General features: G+C 50.6%; 10 protein-coding genes across 10 annotated transcripts; 5 read left to right on the top strand and 5 right to left on the bottom strand.

Annotated features, from left to right (window-relative positions):
- Window positions 1–302: 302 nt before the first annotated feature.
- On the bottom strand, window positions 303–3,740 carry N7496_002921 (DEAD/DEAH box helicase; the record flags this gene model as incomplete). The annotated part of the gene is made up of 2 exons (XM_056695852.1): window positions 303–3,505; window positions 3,677–3,740. The coding sequence occupies 2 exons, from the start codon at window positions 3,738–3,740 to the stop codon at window positions 303–305; spliced, it is 3,267 nt and encodes a 1,088-aa protein (XP_056558064.1).
- A 101-nt stretch (window positions 3,741–3,841) lies between these two features.
- Window positions 3,842–4,045, top strand: N7496_002920 (uncharacterized protein; the record flags this gene model as incomplete). The annotated part of the gene is made up of 1 exon (XM_056695851.1): window positions 3,842–4,045. One exon carries the CDS (start codon window positions 3,842–3,844, stop codon window positions 4,043–4,045), a length of 204 nt encoding a protein of 67 aa, XP_056558063.1.
- A 780-nt stretch (window positions 4,046–4,825) lies between these two features.
- N7496_002919 (1-phosphatidylinositol 4-kinase LSB6) lies at window positions 4,826–7,185 on the bottom strand (the record flags this gene model as incomplete). The annotated part of the gene is made up of 2 exons (XM_056695850.1): window positions 4,826–5,644; window positions 5,707–7,185. The coding sequence occupies 2 exons, from the start codon at window positions 7,183–7,185 to the stop codon at window positions 4,826–4,828; spliced, it is 2,298 nt and encodes a 765-aa protein (XP_056558062.1).
- Window positions 7,186–8,454: 1,269 nt separating this feature from the next.
- On the bottom strand, window positions 8,455–8,712 carry N7496_002918 (uncharacterized protein; the record flags this gene model as incomplete). The annotated part of the gene is made up of 1 exon (XM_056695849.1): window positions 8,455–8,712. One exon carries the CDS (start codon window positions 8,710–8,712, stop codon window positions 8,455–8,457), a length of 258 nt encoding a protein of 85 aa, XP_056558061.1.
- An 876-nt stretch (window positions 8,713–9,588) lies between these two features.
- N7496_002917 (putative GATA transcription factor (AreB)) lies at window positions 9,589–10,595 on the top strand (the record flags this gene model as incomplete). Its single annotated transcript, XM_056695848.1, has 2 exons — window positions 9,589–9,816; window positions 9,918–10,595. The coding sequence occupies 2 exons, from the start codon at window positions 9,589–9,591 to the stop codon at window positions 10,593–10,595; spliced, it is 906 nt and encodes a 301-aa protein (XP_056558060.1).
- A 2,930-nt stretch (window positions 10,596–13,525) lies between these two features.
- N7496_002916 (uncharacterized protein) lies at window positions 13,526–14,375 on the top strand (the record flags this gene model as incomplete). The annotated part of the gene is made up of 2 exons (XM_056695847.1): window positions 13,526–13,586; window positions 13,621–14,375. 2 exons carry the CDS (start codon window positions 13,526–13,528, stop codon window positions 14,373–14,375), a joined length of 816 nt encoding a protein of 271 aa, XP_056558059.1.
- Window positions 14,376–17,341: 2,966 nt separating this feature from the next.
- N7496_002915 (uncharacterized protein) lies at window positions 17,342–19,343 on the bottom strand (the record flags this gene model as incomplete). Its single annotated transcript, XM_056695846.1, has 8 exons — window positions 17,342–17,826; window positions 17,880–17,997; window positions 18,049–18,064; window positions 18,124–18,703; window positions 18,760–18,864; window positions 18,918–19,050; window positions 19,110–19,181; window positions 19,263–19,343. The coding sequence occupies 8 exons, from the start codon at window positions 19,341–19,343 to the stop codon at window positions 17,342–17,344; spliced, it is 1,590 nt and encodes a 529-aa protein (XP_056558058.1).
- Window positions 19,344–20,483: 1,140 nt separating this feature from the next.
- On the top strand, window positions 20,484–22,032 carry N7496_002914 (serine incorporator domain-containing protein; the record flags this gene model as incomplete). The annotated part of the gene is made up of 3 exons (XM_056695845.1): window positions 20,484–20,534; window positions 20,591–20,670; window positions 20,724–22,032. 3 exons carry the CDS (start codon window positions 20,484–20,486, stop codon window positions 22,030–22,032), a joined length of 1,440 nt encoding a protein of 479 aa, XP_056558057.1.
- A 264-nt stretch (window positions 22,033–22,296) lies between these two features.
- On the top strand, window positions 22,297–25,614 carry N7496_002913 (ATP-binding mismatch repair protein PMS1; the record flags this gene model as incomplete). Its single annotated transcript, XM_056695844.1, has 4 exons — window positions 22,297–22,329; window positions 22,391–22,487; window positions 22,567–22,653; window positions 22,721–25,614. 4 exons carry the CDS (start codon window positions 22,297–22,299, stop codon window positions 25,612–25,614), a joined length of 3,111 nt encoding a protein of 1,036 aa, XP_056558056.1.
- A 49-nt stretch (window positions 25,615–25,663) lies between these two features.
- N7496_002912 (uncharacterized protein) lies at window positions 25,664–26,182 on the bottom strand (the record flags this gene model as incomplete). Its single annotated transcript, XM_056695843.1, has 1 exon — window positions 25,664–26,182. One exon carries the CDS (start codon window positions 26,180–26,182, stop codon window positions 25,664–25,666), a length of 519 nt encoding a protein of 172 aa, XP_056558055.1.
- Window positions 26,183–26,536: the final 354 nt, after the last annotated feature.

Here is a 26,536-nt window from a genome sequence, read left to right as displayed (position 1 = left end):
TATTTAAAGGGCGCACGCATGTATAAACCAGCAATCCGCGAAACGAAAAAAAGAGGGGAATATACCATCTGTGGGAAAGCAGAAAACAAAAGAAAAGAAAAATGCAACGATTCCAGCGCCTGAAAGAATATCAGTCCGAATATCCTTTTCCCCGGGTATCAATTGAAACCAGAAAACGAAAACCTTATCCCGCCCCCTAAATATCGGCAAAAATAACGCAAGCAGAGTCAAGGCTATGCCTTGCAGAGGCTCCAAAAGTGGAATCCTTAAACGGCAGATGCTGTCGTGCAAAAATATCATCCTCACTTGAACAGGCTGCGGTATTCCCGCATGCGCTGTTCTTGAGCCTCGCCCTTGTCAAGCTTGCCGCGGTTCATGCTCATGTCGGCGAGCTTTTGCTTCTTCCGGGCCAGCTCGAGGATCTTTTCTTCAATGCTATTCTTCATTATGAATTGCATGATCACGACCTCCCGATGCTGACCCAAGCGGTGCACGCGATCTACGGCCTGGGCAACCGCCGCTGGATTGTAGTGTGGTTCCATAACGAAGACACGCGACGCGGACGTCAGGTTCAGCCCGACACCACCGGCACCAATGGTAGCCAGTAAGATAGTGACAGAGTTGTCCTTGGCAAAGGCATCGAGCGCCTTACTGCGAGCCTTCAAACTCATGGTACCGTCAAGGCGAGTAAAGCAATCCAGACCATTCTGCTTCAAGGCAATCTCGATCAAGTCCAAATGCGAGGTCCACAACGAGAAGACTACGGCTTTGATAGGTGCTTCACCAACCAGCGTCTTGCTTTCCGCAGCGATCGATTGCAGATTCTGGATAAGCGCGAGAGTCTTCGTATGCGGACCCTCATACTCGCCCAGAATCTTACCATTCTTGCGCGACTCCTTTTGCTGGATCTGCAATCTGTCAAGACCAGCAGCAGTGACCGTGGAGTACTGTAGCCGGGTCCAGCCACTACAGACTTGGCACTGGATCTCGGTGTCCGGCTTCGAGTCAAACACGGCTTTCCAGGACGAGAAACACTCCGGGCAAAGGACACATAGGCAAGGCAAGTAGATAGCCATCGGGGCATTCTTGTCTTGAGCCCCAGTCTCCGTCATTGGCGCCTCAATGAGTTTATCGCAGATTTTGCAAGTGTCTCCCGACTGGACCATTAGATCAACGTGACGAAGGGCCTTTTTGTCAAAAGCATCCTGGGTCTCATCTGGTTCACTGTCCTCCAGGTCGATGGCATCCTGTACGCTCAATCCCTTGGTTCTCTCTCGATCTTCGACGTCCAAAAGCTCCTTTCCATGAGCACTGACTTGGCGGAGAATCATCATCGCCTTCAGTACAACGTGGTACATGCGGCCGCTAATGGTCTTCCTGCTCTCCTTGGCAATAACACCCATCATAGCGTTGGACTCATTCCGGAAGAACTCGTGCAACTGTGCTTCCTTCTCATTGAACTCCAAGGTGACGATCTTCTCCGTCCGCTCCGGTAAATCAAGCATCTTCTTGACACGGCGCAGAGTAAACGAGTCAATCAAGACTCTCAGACTCGCAAGTGCATTGGCATTTCCGGTTTTCATGGGACTGATGACATGCTGCGAAAATCTAGCCCGATCGTCGTAGGGAAACAGCCGCAGGAACTTTGTGACCGAGAGTAGATCTTCCAGGCGATTCTGAATTGGCGTGCCTGTGACGGACCACCGACGCTGGGAATTGAGGCTCATTATCGCCTTAGTCTGTTGATTCCCCAGCTCTCGAATATTGTGAGCCTCATCCAGAACAATGCGGAACATGTTCATTTTTGCCAAAGGACTGCCGCGCTTGGCACCTCTGCCGAGGATCTCACTGTGAATAGTCGGATAAGTTGTTATCAGCAGATCCAATTTGGAGAGCTCCTCCAGGTCGGTGTTCCGTGAAGCGCCATGAAAAACGTAATATTTCAACGAGCCCGGTTGTATATGCTCGTTGATTTGGGAAACCCAGTTTGCAATGGTGGAAAGCGGCACAACCAGAAGTGTAGTCCTCGTATTGCGAACACCTGGAATGCAGCGAACGAGTTGGCGATCGGGCATCTTTCGAGACCAATCGGTGGCCTCTTCAAGCGTAGACAATACCAACGAAAGGATACTCAAAGTCTTTCCGAGGCCCATCACATCAGCCAAGAGGCCACCGTAAGTCTCCTCCGGCTCATCGTCACAGATGACCCCGCTGATAATGTCCCGGTACTTGGTGTGGCCATTTTGAAGAACCTTGCGCCACAGAGAGTTATGGTCCTCTTCCTTGTCACCATACTTGCGCGGAGCTTCCTTTTCCTTCATAAACCAGAGTGCTTGCTTCTGGTGGTCCAGAAGAGGTGTGGTGACTGTAGCGGGCGGTTCCAGCTTGGGAATATCCATGCTGACAAGTTTGTCAAACATTTTCATTACAGAATCGGCCACCTCCTCGGTCGTCCGGATTTCGTATCGTATGTTGGGCACTTGGCGATTTCCGTTATTTGCGGCGGCTGCTGCTGCCACCATTGCCCGTCTTTGTTCGGCATGCGGGTTGAAAACGGGTACTCCATTTTCCACAAACACCGGGGTACCCAGCCAGACATTGCGTTGGCCCAGGAACTTCCCGATCATCTCCACATGCTTCCGTGGCCCGTAGATGGTAATTGACGCTCTGTATAGTCCATGGGTCGGCTGCCAGACTTCTTCGCCGGCAGCCTTCCTGCGCATGTCCAATCGGGCGGTGACATCGATCCCCAACCCCGGTGTGTCCAGCAAAGGGCACAGCGCTATAGCCGTTTTTGCATCGAGGGTGGCGAATAACTTGCCAAATGGGTCTTTGACATCGATACGATGATCGCCTTTGCGTGCCTCCCGGACCAAGTCCAGCTTCATCGAAGACCACTGCAACGACTCCAGTCCAAGCACAGCATTCGCGCGGGGCTTGGGCACGAGATGTGCGTTGACCATCGCATTTTCCAGCTTTCCATAGCAAACACGCTGGTTGCTGAGATCGTTCGATCCAGTGACCTGCACATCGTCGTCTTCAGCAGCCTTTGGAAGATCCGCAGTCAAGTCCACCACATCAGAACGAGCCGGGGTCGAACTTGAGGTTGAAGTTGGCTTGGATTCACCCTCCTTCATCCACTGTCCAAGACCGTTATCTCCAGCGGCCACGGGCTTGCTCGTCATGCTGACTGGAGTGACTGTGCCATCCAACTTCACTTTCTTCGTCGGCTGATACTCGTGTCTGCGCTGCTCGACATCGTAGACATTTTCGATGAGATTGCGAGACCGAGGCCTGGCGTCGTGGTTGTCACTAATCTCATGGTAGTTGCGCTTGGTATCACTGTCTTCGCCGTCGCGGGTGTTGATGAATTGGACAGTGACGTCCTCATTCAAGGGCTGGCTCGCCTGAGAGCGCATGATCGGGACCGTGCCTGGAGGTGCGATGGGCGAAATCTGGGGGGCGGTGTCAAGAGGAAGTCGAGGGGGTGTTGGCTGTCCGATGCCTAAATATTGTGAGCCAGTGCATTCAGATGACTCTGGGATCTCGTTCGTGGGGAGTAGGATGGATTCTTGTTGGGAGCGTAGAAGCTCACGAGAATCCACGAGTGCAACGGGTTGGTTTGGCTGTCAGGTGTATGTGACAGGAAAATAACGGGAAATTCACGAGTCCTTACCATTGCGTTGAGTCTGCTTTTTATAACCCTTGGGGTTGAGAAGCATCGCCGCGTGTGGCTCCATGATGGCGCGGCCGAGAGGAATTAATGTGGCGAGAGGGTTGGAGTGTAGTCGCAGGGATCGAGGGAGGAGGAAGAGGAAAGTATAGGGTCGACGAATGAAAGATGGTCGTCGAGGCTGAGGCTCATCAGAACGAGAGAGTGCAGGTGACCAAAAAGAACGAGGGGCGCGGGTCCCGTCGCAAGATGCAGGCAGGCCTCACGACATTTGAGGAAGGGAAAGAGGAGAGAGTCCGAGAGCAATCACCAGCAGAGGCCAGCGCTGCGCTCGCTCATAGGAGTCGGTTTTCGCTTCGAGGTTGGGAGTGAAAGAGGTTCGAGGTTTGGCAGGGAAGCGGACATGACCTCACTCGAGTTGCTTAACTCGGAAGAACCCGCCGATAAGGATGGGCTTATCGAGGCAGTCAAGGGAGCCGCAGAGACAAATCCAGCCTCGGTGTGCTACTAACACGATGTATATTCCACTTGATTTTACTAATATGGATCGCAATAAATTACGAGAATTGGATCAATACATTATTAGACTGAAGAAATTTGTCCTGGATTTGCGGGAATTAGAAACACAATAGTGCAGTGTGGAGGGGCAGCTATCATCTCACCAAATGGGAATTACACCGGTAGCGATATCTAAAGATGCGATCAATGCAGACCAAAATACAAAAACACAAACAAATATCGGACGATGGTATCATAGAATTAAGTCTCGTCATATATGCTACATGAGGCGCTCAGTCAAATGCGCCACAACCCAACCCGAACAGCCAGAGATGGTCTATATACAACACAAATTCCCCAATCATGAGCATGGCGTGCGAAAAAAAAAATACCTGTGAAGCACATATCAGGGTGAGATGTCTCTACCAAGATACACCTGCAATGAGACCCCGGCAAGACAAGAAAAAGAAAAGAAAAGAAAAAACGAACTGTTGCCGGAGTCGATGCCTTGAATAGACACCGAGAAAAGAACGCTAAACGAAGAATTTGCGGATTAAATAGTTGAGTGGAAATGCAACGACATGGAAAAGGGAGGAAGGTTAAGGGAGAATGGTGGGAGAAACAGAACAACGTGAAGAAAAGGAAAAGAGGCTTTTAGCACCAAGTGAAGACTGGGTTTTTGCTCTTGACGGCTTCCAAGCGCTCCACGATGACTTTGCGCTGGTTGCCTTCCATGCCCTCAGCAGCCGCATATCCAAGATCACCCTCGAGATCATCACTGCCAAAGGTGTTGACATGAGGCACACGGAAAGACACAGAGCCACCGTGCTTACGGGGTTTGGTCGGTCGAGCGGGTAGCGATGGCCATCCGTCCAAAGATCTAGCGTAAGCGCCATCTCCGGTCCGGCGCGCAAAGTCACCGTCATTCAAGGTCCCAGGGCTACCAATCGACTCTCTGTCCGATTGGCCGCGGTTGAGTTCAAAGCGGTTCGGGTTGGGAAGATCAGTCGGGCCCGAGTCCAAACCAAGGAGGTCATGAGTGTTCTCGGTATTAGAAGAGATTGCCGCGCCAATATCCATTTCTTCCTCTTCGTTATAGTCATAATTCGTGGCTTGGCGTCTCTGCGCGTCCATAGAAGGAGCTCGCATTGGGATGGCAACGGGCACATCCACCAAGTCGTCCCACACGCAAACCCGAGTTCTTCGGGTCAACTCGAGCGGGCCGTGATCCGGTTGCTTCAAGGTCTCGACAACGTTCCAGGCCTGACCCTTCATCACTGCGATTTGACGCGCGAACATGCTTTCTTTAAAGTCGTCATCTTGGGCAAACACTTGGCGCAGAGCCATTTGGGTTCCGCTCCACCAGGCAGTAGATGTCAACAAGGGTAGGAAATGGTCACGGGTCTTTTGCGAGAAAGGCTGTCCAATCAAAGAAACCGGCAGGAAGAGCCATCCGAATGGGAAGCTTCGCCACTATTAATTGGTTAGTGCCATGGAAGCATAAAATTGAAGACAGAAAGGTATTGAAAACTTACGGCATCCGGGTGTTTCCATGGCCACGAGAGGCTGTTGTCAATGGCACCCACTTGAACGGAAGCCTGCTGCTCCGAGGAGGCCAAAGGTGTCCCCGTGCGACTGACTGCCATCATCGTCTCCTGGCGCTTGTATGGATGCGAACCATTTGAATTCACGGAGACTGGGCGAGCCGGTGGCATAAGTTCGTCGTCGTCGTGTTTAGGTGTAGGCTCGGTGCTCTTCGGAGGGTCCGCCACAATCGACACCTGTTCAGTACCCCAATCGATCTTAACCATCCAGTTATCCAAACCACGGTCCGTGTTGCGCATGATATAGTCCAGAATGACCAGCTTTTCCAACTCTTCCCGGAATGACTGCTTCAAATTTTCCGTCCAGTTGAATCGCCGCTCGCGGCTTTCGTCGCGTGGGTTTGGCGACGGCATGTAGCCGTTCTCATCCTCGTCTTCATCGTCGGATTGCGCGCCTGACGGGCGGCATGCCTCGTTCCATGGCCGCTTCTTGCGCTTCGGCGCATCTTGGGCACGGAAGCCCGTGTTGGTTTGATCGGGCCAAGGGTGTTCGCGAAGGAAGATGTTGGCATCCTTGTATCCTTTCAAGAATACCTGGAAGCTACCTGGCTTTGGAGGCAACGTTTTCTTCCCCTTCCATGCCTTGCGCCGTTCCCAAAAGTCGTAGAAGAAGGATTTGGAGGACAGATAGACGATATCGGTGTAGGGAACCATGTTTGTTCGAAGGCGGGCATCGAGAACGTAAGCGGCGGCTTCGGAGACGTAGGAAAGGTTGGGAATAAGGCAGGCTCGGCCGAAGAAGCAAGGGAACAGGTTGCGATGAACCCACTTGGTCCATTTGGGGTTTCGCGAGGCATATGGCTCCTCATCCTTTGGTTTGAACACACCAACGACTTTGCCTTCGGGATTGCGGGCAAAATAACTGCCCGAACTACCTTGTGCAATCATGCGTGGGTGGACATCCATCTCAATTGCCAGGCGCACACTCTCGATGATTTCCTCAAACTCGGCCCGGGCTCTTCGTTGTTGGCCCTCAAACTCATCCGATTCCAGCTCTTCCGCAGTCACGGCGCGAACGCCAGGCGGAGCCTGGAATACCGAATGATAGATCTCGAGCTTTTCTTCCTCGAAGGTCTTGCCCTTGACGCGGTTGATCTTGAACTTGGAGGCAATTTCATCCGCCCACCGTTCCAGACGTGCGTTAATTGCCTTGATATCGACACCGGAGTTGCGACGGCCGCGCCGGTGGTATTGACTATGCCTGCGTCGATGACCGGGAGGCGTAGAGAGACCGGACGCCTGCATCTGGGCTCGCGATGAGATGGGGGCATAACGAGGGGCGGAGGCCGAGATTGTCGAGGATGCGACGGCAATCTCATCGTCTTCCGAGTCGTCGTGGAGGTAGCCGCGTTCCTCCTCCTCCTGAGCGAGGCGAGCGTAGCCCGACGTGGCAGGGCGGTTTTTCGGCATCGTGAAGGAGAAGAAGTGGCGGCTTTAGTGGGAGGGCCACAAAACGAGCCAAGTGAATAGAGATAGCTTGTAAAGAAACGAAGGACACCCAAAAAAAGGAAAAGGTTAATCCATCACGCGGAGGTGTTTTGGAGAAAAGGACAGAATCGAAGGTTAAGGACAAGGCAGTGAAATTAGCTGGCGGATCCGTCATGGACGATTTCGGTATTATTATGGCTAGCCAGACTCTACGGCAGGGGGGTTACTTTACAGTATCTGTATTTTACACTTAGTTTACCATGGCGGTGGCGGGTCATCCGGCAAAACGAGACAGCTCCCCGGAGAAAACACTCTTTAGTATGGGGAATTGCAGGGTCTCCGGCGGCGGAGAGTCACAGACGGTAATGCCCATACGCACCGCCACAGCTGGCGGGATCCACTGGATCCCCCTAATCCACCCACGCATCGACAAAAGGGGGTTTTGCATGTGTACTCGATGCACGTACTCGAACTCCTAGCAGTATTGTTTCTGATCCTCTGCATTGATTGAATTGATCTCTCCCACGAGTAGTATGCATAACAGCTGGATGTGGAAAGTATGTTTTGCAAAGAGTGCCTAACTCATTGGTAAATCAGCACTTAACGTGTCCACTTCGTGGAGAACTATGAGCACCAGATATCTATGACTTTGCCTATACTTTGTGCTTCTTGCATACAAGTACATGCATATCTATTATAAAGATGGTCTTTTCTCTAGCCCGTTAGAGTTTAAATTTCCTTATATATAGCTATGCAATCAAGTCAGCCATACTTAGAGTTATGAAAGCGAACGTATCGCATAGTACGAAGATCGCGTTCGCTCTCGATTGATGCCCTGCCTCGCATGATTGAACGGGGTTGAAGCCATGGCATTTAACGCTCATGTAATTAAGAGCTAGAGCCCAGGTACATCCTCCACACATTCCAGCTGGCTGGAAATGGATCCGACGCCAGAATCAAATAAAACATGCCAACGGTCGTCGTGTAATTACGAGCCTTTTCCAGTCGGTGCCAAGTATGCGGCACGCGATAAGTGATTAATTTCGATACGCCCGCGCGATAATAACAATCGGGCTGGATAAGATCATCTCGTTTCTTGTTTCTTCCTCCCTCTTCCGTTGATCGCATTTCTTCGCAACCCCCATTCTCCACCTGATTTCAATGTCAATGGAGTTCTGATCTCCGGTCTAGTCACTCCTTTGATTGCTTTCTGGTTTCGGCTTGGTTTTCTTCCCTGGAAGCCTCACGTTATCAAATAGCCGCCGGTCCAACCGTCATCGTCGCCGACGACTCAACGGGCTCTCGCTTTGCGATCATTATCCAACCACTTCCTTTCGCGATCAATTGCAGTTTCCGCAGCGGCTGGAAAAGATTCCATTCACCTAATTGACAGTCTCGCGCGACACACGTCGGATTGCCTCGCCGGTTCCTCTCTTCCCCAACCCCCTTGTCCTTCAATTCGGTCGCCCGTGGCCGGATTTCGATCGATTGCCCATCCTCACCCTCCATTGTGGCTTCCATCCTCTTCCCGGCGTCGCCCATCGACCCGGCTCTCAAACCTGCCTCGTCTGCGCACCAGACCCCCGAGCTTTCCCGCTTTGACTCCCCATCCGTCGATCCCTCCATCCCACGCCCTCCCTCTACCGACGACGAGACCCCCAAGCGCTTCTCACCCGTACTGCCTGAGCTGGGCAGTATTGGCAAGTTCCCCAGCTCTGATTATCGAGATAACTTCCCCGGATCTGTCTCTCTGAGCACCTCCCTTCCTGGATTGGCAGCGCTTGCCTCGGTCGCGTCCGCTCCTACTTCGAATCTACGGTACGTCTACATACAGTTGAAAGAGATGGGGTGAGGGATCCGAAGGCTGTACCTTTTTTAAAGGCAACGTCGGGTTGCCCTCTTCGACCTGCTGGTCCCTCATATATGGGCTGCACAGGATCCTATGTGCGAAATAGACATGGGTTTGGCTGACTGGTTTTTCCTCCAGTGAGTCGTTCGACGCGAATGCGAACATGGCGAATATAAGCTATCCAAGCACGGCGCCCGCTGCTTCTACTGGTGGACAGGGCAATAGTCCGGTAAGTGACATCTTCAACATATTCTATACTAGTGTTTTATTGCTCTCTTTTCCCTCCCTCCCTATCGCTATCTTTTATCTGAGTCGTCCCTGCACGATTTTCACGCTTATCGCCCCCGGGGCTTATCTACGCCGGAGGTTATCGGCGCGGGTTATCAGCGACTCGCTGGGGCTTGGCACCACCCGATCCGTGCGCCTCTGGCAATCGCCAATCCTTATCGAACCCATCAAATCTCTCCCCAATCTTATCATCTGCACTATCCTCCGTCCTCTCTCCCCCCTCTTTCTCTTTCTAATTCTCTCACGCCATGGCGACCACATTGACTGATGAAAAGCGACCTCAATTACAGCCCGTCTGCCAGAACTGTGGTACCTCGACCACTCCCTTGTGGCGCCGCGACGAGCTGGGCTCCGTTCTTTGCAACGCTTGCGGACTGTTTCTGAAGCTGCACGGGCGGCCTCGCCCGATAAGCCTGAAGACCGATGTGATTAAAAGTCGCAATCGCGTCAAGACGGGCCAGGGCCCCAAACGCAAGGTACGTCTTCGCGACGAGGAAAATTTTTCGCGCCCCCTTCGTCCTCGTCCCCAAGGATAAGAAATTTCTCCCGGCATACTGACCGTTGCGATCCTCTCCAGTCTGGCGGCCCAATCGATAATAATGGCCTGGCTGGGACCACGGAGGCTGGGACACCTCTTGGTTCCAATGCTTACCGTCGCGCCTCGCGTAAGATGTCCCCGGGTCACTCGGATCGCTCGAATTCCCCTTTGTCGCGTACCGAGACTCCCGGCTTCGGGTCGATGCAATCCCACAACTCGAACATCGCTCCGCAACATATGTTCGACCAGGTCACTGCTGGTCGTGATAGCGGACTAGGATCGTCCAGCCTTCCTTCCCTTCCGCTGCGACAACCCTCTCCCTCTGCCGTCGATCGTCAACTCGAGTCCCCTCAGACCTACGAAAGCCTGCTGGCCCTCAACACTTCCCTCAAGACTCGCGTCAGTGAACTGGACTTGATCAATGAGCTTTTCCGCGGTCGAGTTGCCGAACTCGAGCAGAGTGACGCAAGCGCGCGTCGGTCTGAGATGATTGCGCGCGACTCTGAAGCTCGCCTGCGCCGTACTCTTGAGGAGACCCAGCGCCGCGAGGAGGATCTGAAGCGTCGCGTCAGCGAACTCGAGCGTCAAATCGGCGGCAGCGGCTCCTTTGATGCGGATAGCTCAGAGCCCTCCGCTAAGCGCATTCGCCTCTCCGACATGGTTGAACACTCTCCTGAGGAATCGCCAGCGCCACCAAAGTCTCCCAAGAGCAACTAAGCTCCTTTACCATCCTCCGGTCATCACACAGTGCTCTACCTTCCTCCTCCCTCCCCTTGTTCTGTGTTTTTGAGTCCATCCCGCGATTGCTGCAATGTCCGATCTTCCCTGGTCCTTTTGATACCCTTCCCGAGTCTTTTATCGGCTGGAATTTTCAACACAAAAAGCTAATTCTCGCGCGTTATCTCCCATTTCTTTTCTTCCCTGGTTCGCCGGATGTTTTTGCAAGAGGTCTCCTTTTAATTTGCTTTCTGCGGGTTGTGTACGAAAACTTCCAGTATGCTTTAATGGTATTGTTTTGTTGCTTTTTTTTCTTTCTTTCTTCTCTCGCCCGTCTTGCGAGGACAGGAGATGTGGAAGGTCGGCTGGGCTGCACGCAGTGGAACTATGAGAAAAATGAAATATTCAAAAAGACATGTACTGAGTGCCTGCGGTGGTGGTTTTCTTTTCTTGTTTGCTTTTTATCGGGGTAGCTGGTCTGCTATTTCGATCGTATGTCGATCTCGGAGCTTAGGGTCTATGGTTCAATCCTGTCATAGAATGGCAATATAGGTGCTCTTCGGTGTTATTTCAGCCGGGTTGATATCCATGGACGGGTCAGATGTTTACAACCCTTTTCTCTCTACCTTACCTGGTATGCTTCCACTACCTAGACCCATAGACCCATGGATTAGGGATAACAGATGTCCCTGACATGAATGCAAGATAAACACTATTGAGAAATAGGTAGCGGGAGTGTTCTCCTTTTCTAATTGGAATATATGCTAGAATCTATTGCTACAAGCCACGGCGGTATATCTAAATCTACCCCCCTCGAAGCTTATAGGGCTCCCGTGACCCTTGCCTATCTACAAGCACATTAATTTAGTCAAACTGACGATTACTATTGCTGTATATGGGTTACCTAGTAGGTGGCTGGTAGGAAAATGTAAGGAGCAAACAAAATCAAAAACAAAATGATAACTCCGAATAGGGGAATCGAACCCCTGGCTGTCGTGTGAGAGACGACGATGTTAGCCACTACACCAATTCGGAAGGTGGAACCGTGGATACCACTAGGCTATCCTGCTGGCTGTTGAAGAATGGGCCACTTTTTGGCTACATGAACCTGTCTTGAGAATCTAGGTCCGTTCCTTCCTTACTTGAGCCTAAGGGAAGTAGCGGATGTGAGGTATGTACTAGGGGATTTTGTTATCTTCAAAATGTCAACTGTAAATTCTTTCTGGCTATTCTATAAATCAGAGGTGCTGGTCGTTTCCTATCTTTGGTTTTTGTGTTTAGAGCTTAGAGGCATTAATCATACCTTGCTAGTTGCAAATCCAGAATCAAGGGGCCCGTTTCTTTCCAAATGGCCTGTCTAGCAACTATATGACCTGGCATATACGAATATGAGTTATGTATGTCACTAGATGTCTATATTATTCTATCTTTGTAGGTGGTTATTATGCTCGTGCTATATTTGGATATATAGTCGTATTTTACTTGATGTGTACGCCTTGTCAAGCTCTTAAACGGCTCGATATGGCCGCTGCGCGTGGATGGTAGACATTCGTCGGGGGACTTCACTTTTGAAATTTCTCTCTTCCTCACATACAAGCTGGTTATTTCCCACATTTTATGGCTCTTTAGTAGTGAGGTTAAAACACTTGAATGAAGATAGATATCTACGTACTCATCTTCGCGACCTCGTTGTTCTCTGTATGTTCGGGTCGTTCTTTCCGCTTTCCGACGAGTATGTAGGCGGGTGGAAGTGGGTTGGTTATGTAGGTACCTGCCCGTTGTTCTTATGGTGTTTATATATCGCATGGTGTTATATGCGAGTAGGATCTAGGCTATGTGGGTGTAACCCTTGGTGGCTTTAAACTTATGATCTAGTCGGTCAACGTCACACCGTAACAGGAATATATTTCCAAGCAGGTGAGGTCGTTAAGCGTGCCCATGAAAACCACGTCCACTCAGCCTCCATAAACCCAGACGTGGATTAAATATTACCACCAAGAGTACATGGAGCAACATATATGGATTATTCCACACTAGATCAACAGCCTCAACACGCCCGGGAATCCTAGCCCTAGCTAGATAGTGGCAAGGAAAGAACGACCCAGCCAATATCGTCATAGCCACACCTGCGACCGCAGGAATACTGACAGACCGATAGGTTCAAGACTGAGCTTAAAAGCAAAACCAATAGACATGCTAGGATAATATACTATCAACGATCTGCTCGACTATATTATACAGCCCCATGCCTCTATAGATTCCTGCATGTTGGCTCGAACCAATAACCGGGTCATGTAGGCAAAAAGAGGCCCATTCTTCAACAGCCAGCAGGATAGCCTAGTGGTATCCACGGTTCCACCTTCCGAATTGGTGTAGTGGCTAACATCGTCGTCTCTCACACGACAGCCAGGGGTTCGATTCCCCTATTCGGAGTTATCATTTTGTTTTTGATTTTGTTCTTCTGCCTCGTTCTTATCCAAGCAGTTGAGCAGCTTAATAGTTCCTGAGACGACGAATCTTTTTAATTACCCTAACACATAGTCAGAGGTAAATGATAGTTCTACCATCGGTACCTAAACCACGAAGAAGAAGATTGAAAAGTCCCCCAAGAAGGAGCATTCAGGAGAGTAGGCTATCCTTGAATGGAGCCTTTCAATCAATATTCATAGACCCGATCTAACTTCCTTTATATACAGGTGTTATGCGGGGATTTATAATCTTGCCTTCCTAGCGGCAGACATAGGAGAAGGATGGTGGTAGAACCAGCCAACTAAACCATCAGCGAGAGGTAGGGATTTCAAGCTGGGTACGCCCCGCACTGTGATTTCACCCACCCAACCCACCACAGCCTCCATGCTTGATAATTTTTTTTCTTGTGATTTCGCGGGTTGCGTGCTACCAAGTATACGGGGTCTTGGTCGCTGTGAGCGATGCAATCCCCAATTCTGCTTAACCCATCGTCGCCCGCCGTCTCATACGTGCGAGGACACGGTATATTCCATGCACTTTGCCTCTACTTAACTAGGACCTGATAGCCATAAGCCCCTCCTAGATGATGAATTCGAAGCCAATGTACATGCCGAAGTGAAAAATCTTCGAGCAAAAATCAATGCCAGTGACCGATTTCTTGTTCTAAGCCCTCATGAGCCTTTTGATACATCCAGCGACTATTACACTTCATCCGTGGAGCAAAATCTGGCCCTCATCGCTGATGGTCAGCGTTTCACCTCTTCTCCTGTGAATTATTACCTGGTATTTTCATACTTGAAATCCCAGATCCAGGATCTTGCACCAAAGTCGAACCGTAATTCAGTGGAAACTACGGAGCAATTCTATATCAAGCATGTGGATGACAAGGGAGACCACCTAATGGTGGCCGACGAGCTGAATATTATCGGGATCATAGATTGGCAAATGGCTCGGGTCGTTCCTGCCAGTGAAGCATTTGGACCATCTTTGGCGACAGCAGAAATGAGCGATATTTATGACGGCGTGTCGTCCTTGACAATTCATGATCACGAATTAGCTCGCTTCTTGAAAGCTAAGGGAGCAGCTGAGTTGGCTGATATTATGAGCAAAGATGAGAAGCTACGAAGATTCTTCTGTCTTGATGTTGATTTCCCTTGGGATGAGACACTCCTATTAATCCGAGGCATCTGGACTGCATTTGGAATCGAGAGAAACACGGACTGGAAAGCATGGAAGATGGATATGCTGGATCAAAATATTCATGATAGACGTCTGAAGCAGATTATTGATAGGTTCGGAGAAGGACCGTGACAAAAATTTCACCATGTTGCTGTCTATAAACCGACAAAATCTGGTGGCTCAAGCTCTGACTGATTTTGTCTATATGATTTAAGAAAGACAGTATTGTGGTCTGTCATGATTTAGGTCTCCTTACGATCAGTTTTATCGTAGGATTACAATGCGGAGGGGAATTCGTGGTGTGTCGTAGGACACAGGTTGCCCTGCGATCAATCCAATCGTAGGATTGCCATGGAAATTAGACCAGGTATAAAATTTACTCAGCTTCGACATAACATGGATTTGACGATCGACATTGAATGCTATGCACGCTTCTACGTTTAAATTGTATAGAGAGCCAACTGCGCAATCTCGCAAGATCTCTTGTGCCGCATAGATGGCTCATCTTTTATTTGAGAAGCACCATATGTTCTCTTACGTGCCTGAGGCACCATGAGCCCGAGACGTTGGGTTAGCTAAGTGTCCAGACCCATACTTATCAATCAGCTCTATATATCATAAGGTGTATTATATAGCTAAGAGAAGCGGGATTCAGTAGGCTAATAAATAGCGATTTCCTATGGCAATAGAATAGCCATCGTAAGTAAGCAGGAAGAGCAAAGGAGACCGACTGTGCTGTCTGTTCAAGAGAGAACAAGAGAACAGGAAGGAAAGGGGAAAGGGGAAAGGGGAAAGGGGAAAGGGGAAAGGGGAAAGGGGAAAGGAAAGCCCTCATATAGGCTATAAAGGGGGTTCTTGGAAACAGCTAGCGCGCAGGACGAAGGGGAGATCCTATAGGGAGATTCCATTAATACCAAAGACTAAACCTGTTCTGAGTACATGCTTGGTAATATAATTATTTTTACGAGTACTGCTGTAGTCTCCCCCCAGTAGTTAGGAAGTCTTGTTGACATAGAAGTGGGACATTTTAGTTCGGTCTATTACAAGAAGATGTAGCCAAAAGTTGCCGCACTCTTCAACAGCCAGCAGGATAGCCTAGTGGCATCCACGGTTCCACCTTCCGAATTGGTGTAGTGGCTAACATCGTCGTCTCTCACACGACAGCCAGGGGTTCGATTCCCCTATTCGGAGTTATCATTTTGTTTTTGCATTTTTTTTTGCATGGAGATTGACTTAGATTGGATAATAGCGTGGGCGATGCAAATTTCTTTTTGTTATCGCTGCTATATCCTCATGCGACATTGAAGGAAAGGCTCCAGGTATGTTTTTATTTCAGTAGCTAGAAACTAAACTCTGTGCATACAGTTCAGCGGCCGCATCTAGAACGTGTCAGGGATATCTCTAGTTTTTTCAAGAGGTAGAGTTCTTACTGCCCTAGGCTACGACAACCTTGGCAATACTCAAGGCCAGATAATCGAGCGTGCGGCATGGATTAGGGCTGAAGCCCGTCTCTTGACATCCGTATAGGTCCACACTTCGCCACTGAAGGGCAACATCGTACACAGAGGCATGCTCATAACGCTCCTATCTGCGGCGTTGTTGGACCATAATTCAAGACCTATCATAGCATTGTATAGTATCTATCCTGCATAAATGACTCGATAAGCTGGATCATGTACTCGTCGTTTCCCATCGCTATACAGCTTGCGTTCATCAGGAAGGCAGCAAAATCCTAGCAACAGGGCCATGACTAGCCGCCTGGTCTTGCGTTAGGGGGTTTCAAAGGGCTTATCCAATCAATACCCCTACTATAATGCTGTACTACCGGCCCGGACCTACACATTAGGAGCTCAGGTCGGGTTTTGCACTTGGTACAAAGACCGAAGCAATTCCACCATAGTCGCCCCGGTGATAGAGGCGTCTCTCAATTGTACTGCGGGGTCAGAATAAGCAGATATAAACAAGTACTTATAAAGTCTACAGATTATGTGTAGGCCTCATAGTGACCCTCAACAATTTTTCATCCAGACACTGCTCGTCGCGTCGATACCATGGATTGTACCGCCAAAAGTGGATTCCATATACAAGTCTCACTCTTCATCGCGCCAGAGAACCTGCAAAAGTTCTTTACTGCATTCAAACCAGTCTATGATAAGACAATAGCCGAGCCTCAGTGTATCTCTCTCGATGTCTTCCAGTCACCCGATGACCCTGGCCATATATTACTCTCAGAGTCCTGGTAAGTTTGGACTCTGATTGCTAGAAGACTCTTCACCATTCGACCTAAGCCAACATATGCGTAGGGAAGCCGAGTTCGATTGGTTCATCAAGGTAACTTCATATTCGATTGATGGAACACTATGAATGCTCAGAATTGACAAGACGAGAAATAGAAGAGAGCTGCTAGAGAGGATTTTAAGGAGTACACTGCAATCATTGAACCGTTATTCATTAAGCCTCGGGAAGTGAAGATCTTCAACCGTCTTCTAGAGTTCCGCAAGGTAGAGCAATGACCGAAATTGCTCGGGAACTGAGGGGTAGTAGATTCAAGTATCCAGACCAAGAGTGGCAGAGAATGGCAGAATTTGCATTAGCCTGAATAAGGAAAGAATATCGCCTTGAACCGTATTTCTTATTCTCAATTCCTCACCCGTCGCTATGTTTTGATCCCAATGTCTGGAAGACACACCCACGACAAAGTTCCCTTATAATAATTGTATGGAAGTGCCTGGGAGCTTCATTGACGAGAAGAGATAGAGATAGTTGAAATGGGTTGTATTGCTATAAGCCATGAGTGCAATGCCTCACTGAAAATTGTCAAAAAGTAAAACAAAATGAAACCGCCAGAAAGACAACATAAGACCCAGAAAAAATGAAACGCAGCGATGCAAGGTATATCAAGTCTATGGCAGATGATGAAAAAAAGCCATGAATGCGGATGTATGAGAAGTTCTAGCGTCGACGCCAGACTGAAAGGTTGACCAGCAATTGTTGATCATACGGACATAAGAAAACCCTAAAAGGAGAGTTGGACACGAATAGTGCCACCTGCCAGCGCAAAAAAACACTGACAAATTTTAGTTAAGAAAAATCATCGTCTATGCGAGTCGGTGGTCGATCTTCTTCCGCACAACATTATGAACCTGCCTCTCGCGGAAGATACTCCACACACAAACGCAGATTCCAGCCAGACCCGAGAAGAACGTCAGGTAATAGGCGGAGCGGTAGCAGGCCAGACCATCGGGACACTCGCGGTCACCTTCGTGGCCGATAACGGAGTGTCGGTCGTAGACGGTACCGTATAGAAGGTTGAAGATGTTTCCACTGAAGACAGGGGCCAGAGTCATGACACCCCAGTTTTGGGAGAGACCGCCAATGCCAAAGGTGTGTGCGGTCAAAGAGGGGAAGACGCCGAACAAGAAGCCGTATGCGACACCGGTAAAGGCGGAGACGACGACTAGCGTGTTCGGGTTAGAGATTGAGGAGCCGGCGAGCTGGGTCAGGGTGAAGACGATGGCTGAGATTAGAAGACACCAGAAGCGGGACATATTTAGTTTCTTGACGAGAATGTCGGAGCCGATACCTTGAGGATTGGTTAGATTGTGTTGATGGATTTGAACTTTGAGAATTACGTACCGCTGGAGAGACGGCCGAGGAAGTTGCCGAATGAGAGAATCGAGACATGCATGACCTGTCGCTGTTGAATAAACTTGGAAGTGGCACTGTCATCGTAGTAGAGCCAGAGGGCCTTGGCCTAGAGGAGGGTTAAGATTTTAACAAGATGTGAAGGTAGAAGGAATCTTACGCTATTGCCAATATTGCTGTAAAGATTTTGTCAGCGAATGAGACGCAGAGCTTCCAAGCGTGATGCACAACTTACTTGATAGTCATCAATCCAATTCCAGACAACAGAGCCATGGTCAGGAATAGCTGCCAGAATTCAACATGGCGCAACATAGTCAGCCCACGAATATCCGGGTGGTGCGCCTCCGCGGCCACATCACCCAGGAAGTCGTCATCCAGAGTGTCGAAAGAGGGTCTACCATCGGGCTTAGACACGAGTGAGGAGGTCTCATCAGAATCGGCACCATAAGCTCGGTGGTTTGAGACATTTGATTGTGTGCGCGCGTGTGCCGATCGTTCATGATCGAATGCGGTCGAGTTGTGCTCGTCAGAGTTCCCTGGTACATTGCTTGCTCGGCGCATTCGCTGAGAATTACCATGATCGCCAGGACCATGGTGGGGAAGGGACGAGTAGGATTCGACGGGGAAGATTCGAAGGAGTGGAATTGAGCAGAAAGAGAGGATGGAGGTTCCAAGCGCCAATAAGAGGAGGAAGCGACCGGTGTCATCCTTGAAGATTAACGTGGAAACATTAGACCAGAACAGAGCACTCAGTCCAAAGGCAGCCAGCGGAAATGCGGTTGCTGTACCGCGGTGATCGGGGAAATTTGAAGCAGCTGGAAGGTCAAGTTTAGCTTCGAGTCTTCGTCGAGAGGAGCATGAAGGGAAATACCTGTCTTGATGGCACCGCCAAATGCAGAGCAGCCACCAGTTCCCGTCAAGAAAGCAAAAAAGCATAGGAAGATGATTGGCACCGACCCCTCTCCCGATTGATAAGCTATAGAGGTCAGCAACGACATTCCCCGCGCTATAATGTCCGAATATGCATACCTAGGTAGATTGGATAGTATCCCAATGCCAGCAAGATCGAACCGATCAGAGTGATCAGTCTTGGACCACGGGCATCCGTCAACAATCCCATTGGGATACCCATCGCATACATGCCCAGATTTCCCGCCGCACCCTGCCAAGCTGTCAACATCGGAGTTCCGCCGCTAAAAAGTCCGGGGTCACACGACTCACGATCAAATTACTCTCGGTCGACGAGAGCTTCATGCGATGCGCAAACTGGGGTGCCCATGCGGAGTATGCATACTGTAGAACCACCAACGGTCAGTTATCGGCTATCATGTACAGAATTGGGGTTGGGATTGCGAATAGCTAGGAATCACGAACATTGGTTCCGCAGGACAGAGCTACCAGAGTGCCTGCGACGACCGAGATAGTCCGGGCAGTCTTATGATAAGAGCCGGTCATGGTTGCGGTCATCTAGAGAGTGTGCTATTTTCTCGGAAAGCCGTCCCGCAATTGTGCGTCGTACAGCCTACGGAGAGGGATGCGATTGCGTCAACGCGTGTTATCGGAGCAGAAGATCGAGTTCAGGAAGTTGGGACTAGGAGGAGGATAATGAGAGGACGGGGAGAGGAGGAACATCGGACTCGAACAAAAAGAGGGACGAAAGTCGATAGCCGCGACAAGCAAGTTGAATGAAGGAGAGAGATCGAGTTGAGAAGAGGTTCAGGGAGCGTCGTAATCGGCCTACGAGGAGGCCACGATAACGGGGAGAAGCCAGCGCGACTCCACCGGCCTCTGCCGAACAGGCTGAACGGCTCCGACAAATGCCAAGCCTTTTTGTCTTGTCACGGGCTCATAAGGTTGACTCTCTCGCAGCAGATGATCGCATCTAGATGGACTGGGACTGGCTGGCTGGAAATTTTATTTTGGAGGGTCTACATAAGTATACTTTCCAATCATTTGTTGTTTATCCTCGTCTATTGTAGACTGTGTCAGTCCCCCATACTGTGGCGTCCCCGGCTATAGGAATACTTTAGGTAATACCTATTCAACCAGTAGATCGGAGGGTCATTCGCTAGTTTAGAAGAGAATAAGAGCACACGATATTTATTTCGAGTATAATTATCTCATGTTTCATTCATAGCTTGTATGTCGCTAAATTGAAACTGTCGAGATGACATACTGTCCATAGGTATGACTACCTTGCTATACGAGCCTAGGTAGGCTCAATACCCACTTCAACTATATTGCTCCCTTTATTTCCTACATAATATCCCTAGATACCTACCATTTACCTCTTTTCTCCTTAATTCCAATCACCAGAAATCCCTCTAGATCAAGTCAGGAACTGACCATGAATTCCCTTGAGACGAGCATACTTCGTACCGTCCGGGCGATCTCCGGACCCGCTGACGTAAGATGACCTCTTCACACGTGACCGGAGCATGACGAAGGCGGGTTGGGGATCTTCGGCACCTCCACTTGACTTGCGCGGAACGCCTCCCAGGCACCACTGGTTTTCTCTCACTTGCAAACCCCCTCTTATCCAGAATCCAGGTCCCGGCTATTCTCTGGCCTTGATCTGATCTTCTGCACTTCATCATGGGTGCCCTCTTGTCTCTACCGCTGATGGCGCTGCCCAGCGTCGGCACGGTAAGTCGCATTCGAGTCCACCGGATGAGCGGTAAACTGACTCCACTTGCGAATAGCTCATCACCCTCGGCGGTTCATGCTGCGGCGCTGCGACTTGCTCTGCTGTCTGCAGTGCATGCGGAAAGTTTCAGAATAGGTACTTGATCTGGTAAATGACGTGACCGCAGAGCGTAGCTAACTGCGACACAGTATGGCAACACGAATCGCATACGCCTTCATCCTGTTGATCAATTCTATCGTATCCTGGATTATGCTCACGCCATGGGCTATGAAGAAATTGCAACACTTGACTTTGGATTATATGGAAATCAAATGCGACGGCAAGGAATGTCACGGTTGGGTTGCAGTTCATCGCATCAATTTCGGTCTCGGTCTCTTCCACTTGATTCTCGCTCTCTTGCTCCTCGGCGTCAAAAACACCAGAGATAGTCGTGCCGCCCTTCAGAATGGTTTCTGGGGCCCGAAGATCTTGTTCTGGCTGGGCTTCGTCGTCATGTCCTTCTTTATCCCCGAGCCTTTCTTCTTCGTCTACGGCAACTATGTCGCCTTCTTCTGTGCGATGCTCTTCCTGCTCCTGGGTCTGATCCTTTTGGTGGATCTTGCGCATTCATGGGCCGAGCTTTGTCTGCAGAAGATTGAGGACAGTGACTCGCGTCTGTGGCGGGGCCTCCTCATCGGATCGACTCTTGGCATGTACCTGGCCTCGCTCGTCATGACGATTCTTATGTACATCTTCTTTGCCAAGAGCGGGTGCTCCATGAACCAGGCTGCGATTACGGTCAACTTGATCGTATTCCTGATTATTTCGGCCGTGTCTGTTCAGCCCGCCGTCCAAGAGTCCAACCCTCGCGCCGGGCTGGCCCAAGCCGCTATGGTCACTGTGTACTGCACCTATCTCACGCTTTCCGCCGTCTCGATGGAGCCGGATGACCACAACTGCAACCCCTTGGTCCGTTCGAGTGGTACCCGTACCGCTACCATCATCCTGGGCGCAATTGTGACCATGGCTACCGTTGCGTACACTACCACGCGTGCGGCCACCCAGGGCATTGCCTTGGGCTCGAAGGGTGGACATGGCTATATTGAACTTGGTGTGGACGATAACGAGCATGGTCTTGTCACCCAGCAGCCCAACAGCCGCCGGGAGATGCGTGCCGAAGCTCTCCGAGCTGCCGTCGAGAGCGGCAGTCTGCCGGCCAGTGCTTTGGACGAGAGCGACGATGAGGATGACTTTGAAACTAGCAGCAAGGATGACGAGCGTGGCTCTACCCAGTACAGCTATACTCTCTTCCACATTATTTTCTTCCTGGCCACGACCTGGGTGGCCACCCTGCTGTCGCAGGGTCTCACGGTTGAGACCGACTGGGACTTTGCTCCTGTCGGCCGGACTTACTGGGCCAGCTGGGTGAAGATCTTCAGCTCTTGGGTCTGCTATGCGATCTACCTCTGGTCATTGGTTGCACCGGTGGTGTTGCCCGATCGCTTTGCTGCGTATTAAATGGTGAAGAATGGGTTGAGATTTTAGGCGTTCTGAGCGATCACTATTTGTTTTTTATCGGTAGTATATTTTCATTCGGTGGCAAACTATGCAATTTCATATCGTACAAGAAATATATACCTATATCTCTCTCTTGTAGAAACCGAATGCTCGGTGCGTACTAAGGTTCCGTGGATGGAAATGCGGAGTGTCGGCGGAGCTTGGCAGATCACTTCACGCGTAAAGTGCGACGCGCCTCACCTCGCCAATGACATGTCATGAACTATGGCCACTATTCAGGCGATCGAGGCTCGTTCGGTTAGTATCTTGGTTTGTTACACGACGAAACCATGCTCTCGCTAACTCGAGCGTTTACAAGGTCCATCAAATCCAATCTGGCCAGGTGATCGTCGACCTGTGCTCCGTTGCCAAAGAACTGGTCGAGAACAGCCTCGACGCGGGCGCAACTACGATAGGTGAGCGACTCCCTTGAACCAAAGCGGGGATTACTCTCCAAACATCCTCTATATCAGCCCCACTGACTCTTCCATTCAGAGGTGCGATTCAAGAACAATGGGCTGGACTTGATCGAGGTGCAGGACAACGGCACAGGCATCTCACCAGAGAACTACGAGAACGTCGGTGAGCTTCGAACCAGTTGACATTATACAGCCAGGTCTATCAGCTGACTCTGCAATCTTACTCCCAGCGCTAAAACACTACACCTCCAAATTATCCTCCTTCGACGACCTCTCCAGCCTCCATACCTTCGGCTTCCGCGGCGAAGCTCTCTCCTCACTATGCGCCCTCGCCGAATTCCACGTCATCACAGCCCAAGCCAACCAAGTCCCCCGCGCAAACAGACTAGACTTTGAAACCTCCGGCAAGCTCCGCAGAACCCAGATCGTGGCCGGACAAAAAGGAACGACGGCCTCGGTGGAGGGCATCTTCAAACGACTCCCAGTCCGCAGACGCGAACTGGAGAAAAACATCAAGCGGGAATATGGGAAAGTGTTGAATCTACTCCATGCCTACGCTTGCATTAGTGCCGGGGTTAAATTCAGTGTTCGGAATACCGTCGGCAAAACGAAGAATGTGGTTGTTTTCTCGACGAATGGGAATCGTACTACGAAGGAGAATATTGCGAATGTGTACGGGGCTAAGACGTTGACCGCGTTGATTCCGCTCGATCTCGAGCTGGAGTTTGAACCCTCTGCTCCCATGAGACGTGCTAGCGGCGGCGATACGCAATCCAATCAGTTGGTGGTCAAGGGCCACATCTCTCGACCCGTCTTCGGAGAAGGACGCCAGACACCGGATCGACAGATGTTTTTTGTGAACTCGCGGCCTTGTGGGTTGCCTCAGATTGCAAAGGCGTTCAATGAGGTGTATAAATCGTTCAATGTCTCGCAATCACCGTTTATTTTTGCGGATTTTCAGATGGATACGAATGCTTATGATGTGAATGTGTCTCCAGATAAGAGGACGATTCTATTGCATGATGCGGGGGCTCTGATCGAGTCGCTGAAGGCGTCTTTGGTGCAGCTCTTCGAGGCTGCGGATCAGACGGTTCCTCAATCGCAGGTGCTTGGCTCCAAGACTCCCATTGCGGCTAAGCAGCAAGCACTGGGCGCGCTTCCGGGGTTCGTCACTGCTCGCCAGCTTAGCCAGAGTACTCTCGGGTCTGCTGCTACGCCGGATCGTGATCGGAGCGTTGATGAGTCTGAAATGGAATCGGAGGCCTCGCAACGAACTGTGCAGAACAGTATCAAGCGGTTTATGAGTACTCAAGGCGGGTCTGATGAAGTGGATGCTTTATCCACTCCAACGAGATCTACACGAACGTCCCAGCAGACACCAAGACCATCATTGGCTGAGCGTACTCCCTCTGTCAGGCCGGAAGAGAAGGCCAATCAGTCCGAACGCGAACCAGAGCATGATATGGAAGAAGAAACGTCCCAACCACCTCCTCGGCCCTCCCCACCCGCAGAACCAGACTCCGCACCACCACAACAGCCAGATGAACCCGAAGAAATACCCAACGCGGTTCAGAATGCCTTTGACCGAATGCGCCCTCGTCGAATGCCAGCTGAGATGGCCACCATCACTATTGGTGATCACACGGTGACCTCCATGATCGGTAGCGGTCGTCCGCGAAAACGACCATCTGATATCGGGTATTCGTCCAATGGGCAATCTAAACGTAAGCGACGCATTCATACACCGTCCCGACCTGGTATATTTGGGGAGCAGATGAAGGCGTTTGCGGCGCCTGGGACGCAGATGGACGATGACGAAGAGGAGGAGGAAGAGGAAGGAAGTGAGGATGCTGCAAGCGAAGCCAATGAAGAAGGCCTCGTGGACGAAGAGGCCGAAGAAGCTCAGGAGGAGGAGGAGGAGGAGGAGGAGGAGGAGGAGGAGGTCTATTCATCTGAACCTGAGGATACCGACTACATTCCCGAAGGGGACCGTGAGCCTGCTGGCCAGGCGGAAAATGATCAAAAGCCAATTGACGAGACACCGAGAGCCGAGACAGATGAAGATGCCCTCGGTGAAGCCGAGAAAAAGGCCCAAGAAGAAGCCATGGTTCAGCAGCTCATCCATCAAGCCGAAGAAAAAGCCGTGCTTCCATCCGAGCACAATACCAGTCGCGCAAACAAGATGAATAAGGGCGCCGCACATCGCGATGCTACCGTTCAACTCGTCACCATTATCGATACCTCGGTCTCCAAGCTTCAAGCGCAGATGGCGAAACTGCGAGAGAGCCTCGCGACACAAAATGTGCCATCCCAAAAGGCAAACACCGATCTGGGCGACGAGAAAACCGCAGAAGACCGCCTCTCGCTGACCGTCAGCAAAGCGGATTTTGCTCAAATGCGCATCATCGGCCAATTCAACTTGGGCTTCATAATTGCCGTCCGGCCGGGAGAAGAGCACGATGAATTATTCATCATTGACCAGCACGCCTCGGACGAAAAGTTCAATTTCGAGCGTCTCCAAGCTGAAACGGTCGTTCAAAACCAGCGTCTCGTCCGACCCCAGCGCCTTGATCTCACTGCCGTCGAAGAGGAGATTGTACTCGAGAACCGCTCCGCCCTCGAAAAGAACGGGTTCATCGTCACCGTGGACGAAAGTGGCGACGAGCCTATCGGTCGACGATGCCAATTGGTATCACTCCCGCTTAGCAAAGAAGTTGTCTTTGGTTCTCGCGATCTGGAGGAGTTGATCGTCCTCTTGTCGGAAGCCCCAGTGGTGAATGGGATTTCAGTACCCCGACCTAGCAAAGTGCGGAAGATGTTTGCTATGCGAGCGTGTCGGTCGAGTATCATGATTGGGAAGACGTTGACGACGCGGCAGATGCAGCGGGTTGTGCGGAATATGGGGACTATTGATAAACCTTGGAATTGTCCTCATGGCAGACCGACGATGCGGCATTTGATGAGTCTTGGGCAGTGGGAGGAGTGGGATGAATATGCGGGTGATGGAGAAGAGGAAGAGGGAGAAGAGAAGAGTTCTGGTGGATTGGATGTTTGGAAGAGATACGTGGAGGAGGCTGCTGGCGAGGATGAAGAGGAGGAAGAGGAAGAAGAAGAAGAAGCATAATCTGTTTGATACCCAATTTACACAGCAAAAGTATATACTTACTTGACTCTCACCACCAACTTAACCAACCCTTTGACTCCCTCTTCTTCCCCTTCCCTTTACTCCCATCCAGATCCCCATTTCCATTCCCATTCACAAGTAAATCTCCATTCCGCACCTCCCCATCCTCCTCCCCAACCCTATCTCCATCTCCATCTCCCTCCCTTTCATCCTCTTCTTCCTCCCCCCTCTCAACCCCATCCATCATCTCCTCCAAAACCAACAAATCCCTCTCAATCATCTCCGCCCAATTCTGCACATCCCCAATCTCCTTCAACCCCTCCCTAGTCTCATCCGCCCACCCCGCCCACTGCGCATTCTGCCTCGCCAACCGCGCCGTGTGCTCCGCCAGCTCGGCCTCTTGTCGCTGCAGCGCGACATCGCTGGCTGCGATCGTGGCGGCGCGGTCGCGGAGGGGCGTTTCGAGGTTTGTGCCGACGGAGTGGAGGGTTGCTGTGAATGCGGCGAGGGCTTCTTGTTTTTGGTGGTCTTCTTGTGTGGACGTGTGGGTTGGGGGTTGGTCGGGCATTTTTGGTTTGTTGTGGTGGGGGTATATATATATGTGGAGAGATAAGTAGGGGATTTTGTGAGGTGGATGATATATAGCAGTACCCAGGTAGGTAGGTGGGTAGGTTTATAGGGAGATTTGTGTTTTGATTCCCAGATCTGCGAGCTTGTAACTTGAAAGTGAATATGGAGCGAGAATATAAATCGCATTGCGGAGTTCGCGATCTGCAACTGCCAACCTGCAACCCCACTTGGCGTGGCGTCCTGTCAGCCTGTCGATGGAGAAGGTACACAAGACATCCAACTCATTTGATAGGTAGAACACTCTTGCGGGGTATCTCTAAAAGTCTAAGTGATACAAATCTGGAACTTACAG

The sequence above is a fragment of the Penicillium cataractarum genome, assembly GCF_028827025.1.
Source record: "Penicillium cataractarum strain IBT 29864 chromosome Unknown utg000002l, whole genome shotgun sequence".
Classification (NCBI taxonomy): Eukaryota; Fungi; Ascomycota; class Eurotiomycetes; order Eurotiales; family Aspergillaceae; genus Penicillium; species Penicillium cataractarum.
This window is presented reverse-complemented; position numbering and strand designations above follow the sequence as displayed.